The sequence below is a fragment of the Lepidochelys olivacea genome (assembly GCF_965140295.1).
Source record: "Lepidochelys olivacea isolate rLepOli2 genome assembly, chromosome: 16".
Classification (NCBI taxonomy): Eukaryota; Metazoa; Chordata; order Testudines; family Cheloniidae; genus Lepidochelys; species Lepidochelys olivacea.
In genome coordinates this window covers 17304881-17311986 of record NC_140426.1, presented here as the reverse complement: position 1 = coordinate 17311986, position 7106 = coordinate 17304881, and the positions used below count along the sequence as shown (strand labels likewise).

Here is a 7106-nt window from a genome sequence, read left to right as displayed (position 1 = left end):
TTATATTAAGATTTTTTTTAATGGATACAGCTATAAGCACATAGCATCAGCTAAGGAAACAGGTCTCTAAAGAGGCCGGGAAGGCGGGTGAATCATGTCTTCTTCAGCACTGGGCAGGTGGCAACAGCTTGACATTTCTCTAACAGCAGCGAGTGTGTGTGCAGATTGAAGATGCCCAGTTGTTTTCCTAGGGAGGCAAATATGTGGCTGTGTGTCCAGGCCTCCCAGCCAAGCTAGAATCATTCTGTGCTTTGCAACAACTGTTGTGCTTTCACAGAGCTGTCCTTGGGCAGGGAGAGGGGGAAGAGTCTGACAACACCCAGCTGGGGCTTTCTTCTCCGGTGCCAACTTTTGCGCAGAGGCGAGAACAAGATGGTGTATTCTGGGAAAGGAACGAGCTCTGTGTCACTTCCAGAGAGCTGGGCCAGTGGGGCGAGGGGGATCCACAATCCACTCCAGCAGCCTCGCAAAAGGGGTTGACAGGCGGCTCTAGCTAAACCAGTTTCTAATAGTGTGAATGGCACCAAAGCACATTAGAATCAGGTTAAAAGGCAAACCAGAAGCAGGCCCCTAGCATGATCTTAATTACACCAGTGAAAATCAGGAGTCACTCCCCTGGAGTTATGCTACCGCAAAACCAATGTGAATGAGAGCAGAAGGGGCTAGATCTCTCTTACCTAATGTACTGCTTGGCTCCAAGCTGGACCAACCCATTAGAGGAAGGGGAAAACAGCGCCCACTTCAGAGGAGCATTCTATCTGTAGCCGTTCCCTGCAAGGGATCCCATCTATTGGGAATTATAGTCAATCTTTAGCCATTAGCCACTGGACTTGTCAGCAGTCACGCCAGATCCCTCTACCACAGCTGCAAAGCCCAAGGCAACTGCCCAGCTCTTCATTGCTTCGCCCTCCTGGTAGGGAGGGCAAGGGGAGGCCAACGAGCTGCTGGGAATTACGGGCTGCAGCCAAGCTGAGCTTGAGAGCAGGGGTGACACTGATGCAGCCGCAAGTGCGAACATAGGCCATGGCTAGTAATCCCCCCCCCCCGCCCCCGACACATTGAGTGAGATGGTGCCATCTACACAGAGACCATGGCGTTGGGCCATTCACATCCCCTGAGTGCCCGGAAATACGCTGTGCCACAGGGGATGCCAATAGCAGAGCTGCTACGGACCCGTCCCACCTTGGCAGAGCTGTGAAAGCACAAGAGGCAGGGCATGGCCTATCCCCTCCACCTCGACCAGGTTAAGGCTGCCATTGCACTTGCACTGGTGCCCATTACAACCAACACCGGTGTGACCGCAGGACCCATGGAGCAGGCAGTTGTGTACTTCCCCCATAGGGGGCAGCACTGAGCCCTCTCTCAGTCCCACACCCCCATCGCGAGCTCTTTCTTCGATGCTCTCCCATTCGATTCAGGGTGCGCTGTGGTCCACCAGCCCGTGGTGTGTGAGCACAGCCCAGTAGAGCATGGAGTGATGTGACTAGCAGAGAGAGAGAGAGAGAGAGAGTGTGTGTGTGTGTGTTTCGAAGGCCAGTGGAAAGCGCACCTGGCACTGGAAGCGGCAGGTGGGTTGGCCTGGGGATGGTCCTTAGTTCCTACAGGAGTTTGTTCCACAGTCTGGGGTTGGCTCCCAAGACGGCTCTGGCTCCTGCACGGACAAGCTTTACCCTTTGGACTGGCAGTCCTGCTGGGGGCTGTGGTCCTTGTCCCAGAGCTTTAGACATAGACCTTGCCTCGCTGTTCTGTGGGAAGGCAGCATAAAGAGCGGAAGTCAGGTTTGAGGAGCTTGTCGGTGAGCTGGGGGATGTCCATGGCTCTGCAGTTCCTTGTGGAGGTGGGGGCAATGGGGGTTGTCCATGGGGCCCGCTCACTGCCAGCTCGAGCAGCCCTCCGGCAGGCTCTGTAGAACCTCCTCCAGGTTCAGCTTGTCGGCTCTGATCTCCTGAAGGTCGCGCTCGAATGCCTGGATTTTCTGCTGCTGCTGCTCTGCCTCCCGCTGCAGATGGTTCAGTTTCCTCTCCAGGGCTCCGGGCCTGGCCAGGCGCAGCCATAGGCGGTCCAGCTGCAGGCGGCTAGTGCTCAGCACAGTGGCTGTGTGCGTGTCCTGCTCCAAGTTGCCTGGGCGGGATGAAGAGGAGACAGCAGTGAGGGAGGAGGCAGAGAGCCCTGGCAGCCCTGTGTGGAGCCAGGCCAAAGGGGCTTTAGACAGATGCTGGGCTCACGCCTCAGGGGTGGGAATGAATTAAAAGGGCATAAAGGGAGTTGGAAGCTCCCAGCTACTGCAAAGAATAAAGCGGGGGGTGGGGGGGAGAATTAATGTAAACATGGCTCCCTACTGGACTGGGAACAGCCTTGTGGTACCTGGGTGCTATCCTCACCCTGCATTGCCTTGCTCTGACCCTGGGCAAGTGACTTCACATTCCATTCCCACACCTGTGGCATGGGGCTAGCGATCGTCACTCCCCGGCTCCCACCCTGGCAAAGCACCTGGAGCACCAGTTTTAGGTGGGAGGGATAGCTCAGTGGTTTGAGCATTGGCTTGCTAAGCCAGGGTTGTGAGTTCAATCCTTGAGGGGGCCATTTAGGGATCTGGGGCAAAAATTGGGGATTGGTCCTGCTTTGAGCAGGGGGTTGAACTAGATGACCTCCTGAGGTCCCTTCCAACCTGGATATTCTATTATCTATGGCTTGGATGTGGGAATGTCCTCAGTGATGGGGAAACCTGATCATGAAACTGACTTGCCACAGTGAGCAAAACCAACCAGGCTAGTTTCACTACTCAGCCTAAGCTAAAATGCAGAAAAAGACACTAACAGCATCCAGAGGGAGAAGCTGATTTACTATTGGGCCCCAGCTGAGATCACAGCCTCATTGTGCTAGGCACTGAATGTGCACACACCGGGAGAGGATGCGCTTGTCCCAGTGAGCTCAGAGCCTGCAGAGGCAAGACAGACAAAAGGTGGGAGGGGAAACAGAGGCCCCAAGAGTGGATGTGACTTGGCCAAATTTGGCTGTTGAAATCCCTTTGGGTTCAATAATCTCTGGCGTTTTCAGTGACACAGAGTTTTATCTCCCCTCCGCCCAGATCTCAGTAATGTAAATTAAAAACATCAAATAAAAAGGATAGAAAACTTCCCATTTCCTTGTGTGCCCCAAGCTCCTGGCTTGGTAGGAAGCCTGATTCATTGCTGGCTGCCCTCCCTGACACTGCACCCAGGCCATAACTGACCCCACAATTACAGTCTGGTCTCACCGCTGAGGATCCAACGGGGAGAGGGGGGGAAGACAACCCATGCAAATCCAGCACCTAGGTCCAGAGGCCAGGACAAAAAGCAGCTCTGGATGTGGATTGTGCATCAGCCAGTCCTGGTCTTTTCGTGACTCAGGAGGCCACTGACAACACTGGGAGAGAAGTGCTCTCCTTGGCTGCATTAGCAGCAACTCAAAAAAGTGCAGGCTTAAAAAAGAAAAGTACAGCACTGCCCTTTACTGGTGAAAACTGGAACTGCACGTGGTGCGGCATGCTGACAGCAGGTGGAGATTCTCCTTTCACTCAAGTGCTTGGGCTGTGGTTTCGGAGCAGGAAGCTCTGGGTTTGATCCCTGCTGTGGCTATCAAGGTCCTAGTGACCACGATGTAGAGCAGAGACTCAGCTGTGACATCCTAGGTGGCTACAGATCTGTTGTAATAAATATAGAGCCAAGTTCCCAACTTGAATTGCAGCATCTAAGTAAACAGAGATGCCCGAACTGGATTTGGCTCACAGAGAAGAGCTAACACCAAGGGATTCCAGCAGGCCACGCTTTGCAGCAGCATTTCCCTCTGAGGTCCCACGAGGGCATTTATCCCTCAGGAGATTTCTTCAAGATCAGGATGGTGGAAGCTTTCATGACATTCACAGGTCCCAGGCAGCATGGCCCCCCGGCAGCACATGCTGCTGGAGTGGAGCTGTCCCACGTGACTGTGCAACAGGGTCGACAGACAGCTGAGTGGATCAGATGGCTTCGGTGCCCAGGAAGGGGATGTACCACCAGCGCCCGGGGGGGGGGGGGTTTCTTACCTAAGCTGCTGAGCAGATTATTCAGGGTCCCAATGTCCATCTCCAGGGAGCTCTGGGCTTCTCTGAGGCTCTTCTTAGCTTCACTCATCCCTGTCCTCACCTTCCAACAGAGATACGGACATGCATTAGCCACACCCGAGATAACAAGCCCTATGGAGGATTCTAGCTGCCAGTGCCAACAGATCAGCCCCATGTGGGCGATCCCATGGATGGCGTCCCAGCCTGCATGTGGGGTATTCTCCAGAGCATGCCACATGCGGGCCTTGCATGCCATGGTGCCCTGGGGTTCCTTGGACAGAGCCTCAGTCCAAATAAATTGCTGAGATTTCCAGATTTGCGCCTGCCCTCAGAATCAATGGTGTGGGAGCCGGGGGGCAGGTCACTGGTGAGGAAAGGGGAACTCTTCCCCACAGTCCCATGGGATACAGCTCACCTGGTGAGACGCCTCGAGTTCTTCCCTGAGCTTCTTGGACACGTGCTCCTGCCTTGAGACTTCTGCCAGGGTTACATTGATGCGCTTGGCGAGCTCACCAGCGCGCTTGCGTTCCCGCTTCCCTTCCCTCAGCACGGCCTGGGACCTCTGCACGGCGTGGGCAGCACAGGGTTACAAAGGGAAAGGATCTGTAGGAGTTGGCTTTTGCGTAGCTCCTCTCCCATCCCATCCCCTCCTTGTGCTGAGACAAGACGTCCTCTTAGAGAGGTTATCGACAGAGCTCGGTTGGTAGCCCGGACCCCACCCTCGAACAACAAGAGCCTTTGGGCCACTCACCTGGTGGTGTAAGTGAAGGCTCCGTAAGGGGGATGCTGAGCTCGGAGAGTGGATGCACCAACCCTGCCCTCCTGACACAGGAATTCATGTTGGACTTAGAGGCAAGTCAGCTGGAGCATGAGACACGCTGCAAAGCCAGCCCAGCATGACTTACAATCCCTGCTCAAGAGAGGGCCTTGGATCTAAAGGGCAAGGGATGCTGCATGCCAGGAGGCAGGGCTGTGTGGGGATCAGGGGGCTGCGGGTTAGAATCAAGGCTGATTGACAGAAGGGGTTCTGAACTGCTCTTAGGAAAGACAGGGGGTGTTGCAGGTCAGGATGGGGGTGCATTGGCAGAGCTGGGGGGGATCCCCAGGGCAGCAGGGGATGCTGCAGGTTAGGATGGGCGTACATTGGCAGAGCTGGGTGGGGATCCTGTACCAGGGCAGCAGGGGTGTTGCAGGTCAGGATGGGGGTGCATTGGCAGAGCTGGGGGGATCCCCAGGGCAGCAGGGAATGCTGCAGGTTAGGATGGGGGTACACTGGCAGAGCTGGGGTGGGATCCTGTACCAGGGTAGCAGGGGGTGTTGCAGGTCAGGAGGGGGGTGTATTGGCAGAGCTATGCTGGGGAAGCCCGTGCAGCATCTCTCTGCATTAAGCCTGACTCCAGCTCCCCCTTCACTTGCCATGTGCCAGACTCCCGGCAAGCCCTGCTCAGGCTTGTCCTGCCCCCCTCTCTATGCATCACCCTCTCAGTTGAACACCAGCCTTGCAGACCTTGGAGCTCTCCTTGGCGACTCTCTCTGCTTCTCTGACTGTCTTCTTGGCTGAAGTGGAGACAGACACAGTGTTTCCCAGCACCCTCTCTGCCTGTCTAATCTTCTTCTGGGCATCCACGGTCACTCTGTCCCGGACGATGGCCAGCTTCCTGCTCACGGCGGCCTGCCCCTTCTGACGTGCAAACACCCTCTTCCCCCCTGCAGACAAAGGCAGCATTTAAGAGACTAGGCCCCTCCACCCCAGCGTGCACTGGTGTAGCCTCCTGGACATCAATGGAGTTAATCCTGATCTACCCCAGGGCCAACAAGAGGAGAAGCAGGCTCAACAGAACCAGAGCGAGAACCCAGCAACCCCCAGGCATTAGAATCTCCCTGGGAAACGGGGCAGAGTCAAAACCAACCTTCCCCTCCCAGCATCCAAGCAGGAGGGAAATAAACCCATCCCCAAACCGTAGCAGGGAGCCAGCCATGCTGGAGGACTGGTAATAGCCTCCACACCTTGTCGCCTCTAGGTCACTGGTTCAAAGGCTGCCGTGCATCAGACGTCTGTCTATCCCATGGCACCCTGAGAAAGGAGCTAGGGGATCAGCAGCCTCAGCACAGAGAGCAGGAACGGAAGGGGCTGGGCATGGCCCCGCTCCGTGTCAGGAGAAGGGCAGGGTGGGGAAGCTGGCAATGGTGCTGCTCAGGCGGTGCCTGTCCTAGCAGCCTCCGAGAGGTTTTAACCTCCCACGGCTTGACAGACGCTGCCTCCTCCAGCCACATCTGCTGCAGTACAGTGGGGTGAGGGACGCCCCCCAGCGCATCAGTGTTTGACTGATCGGAAACGGGAGCAGAGCCACGTGCACCCCACCGCCCCGGTCAGGTCCCATTCTCTGATTTGCTCTCTGCAGCACCGAGAACTCCCTGCTGGCAGTGTAGAAATGTGCTTTCCCTGCTCCATCTGCATTCGCCTCTGACTCCTGCAGGGGCTCTGAACTCCATGGGGCTGAGCAGGGTGGTGGCCCTGTGTGTCACACTGCAAGGCAGGGTTGGCACATCCCACGCCCTGGCTCTGCTGGGATAAGTTGGGGGGGGGGGGGCGGGAGCGGAAGAGCTGAGCTCTGGTGAGATGCTTTGGGCAGCGATTGTTACCTTCCAAGCTGGACAGCAGGGACTTTGCTTCAGAGACCACGGCCTTTCCGTGCGAAACTGACGAGGCTGCCAGAGTCCGGGCAGCATCAACCCCCTTCCGCAGCTGCAGGGGAAGGAGAGGCAGGAGTGAGATCTCGGGGCGTGAGGGCGTCTCATCGGGGGAGCCTTCCTGCTGATCCGATGATGCTATTCAGAGACTGCTTGGGTGGGTTTTCTTGGGGCAGGACAGCAGGGGGCCAAGGCATGTTCTGGGCTGACTCTGGGGACCCGGGCACTGCCCTCTGCATCTGAGAGCCCTACAGGGCCCAGGGAAAAGAACTATGCCCAGCTTTGAATGTTCCGGCTCCTATTCTGCCCATGCCGGCCTGGGTGAACCCCCAGT

At 56.4% G+C, this 7106-nt stretch overlaps 1 protein-coding gene across 1 annotated transcript in view; it reads right to left on the bottom strand.

Annotated features, from left to right (window-relative positions):
• LAMC3 (laminin subunit gamma 3) overlaps positions 1-7106 on the bottom strand; it is a 45150-nt gene continuing 38044 nt past the window's right edge. Inside the window, exons 24-28 of the mRNA XM_084650452.1 lie at positions 6725-6827; positions 5589-5788; positions 4497-4643; positions 4064-4163; positions 1-2121 (exon numbers count right to left, since the gene is read on the bottom strand). Coding sequence (XP_084506578.1) covers positions 1871-2121; positions 4064-4163; positions 4497-4643; positions 5589-5788; positions 6725-6827 — 801 coding nt within the window. The 3' untranslated portion in view covers positions 1-1870. The remainder of the gene's footprint in view (positions 2122-4063; positions 4164-4496; positions 4644-5588; positions 5789-6724; positions 6828-7106) is intronic.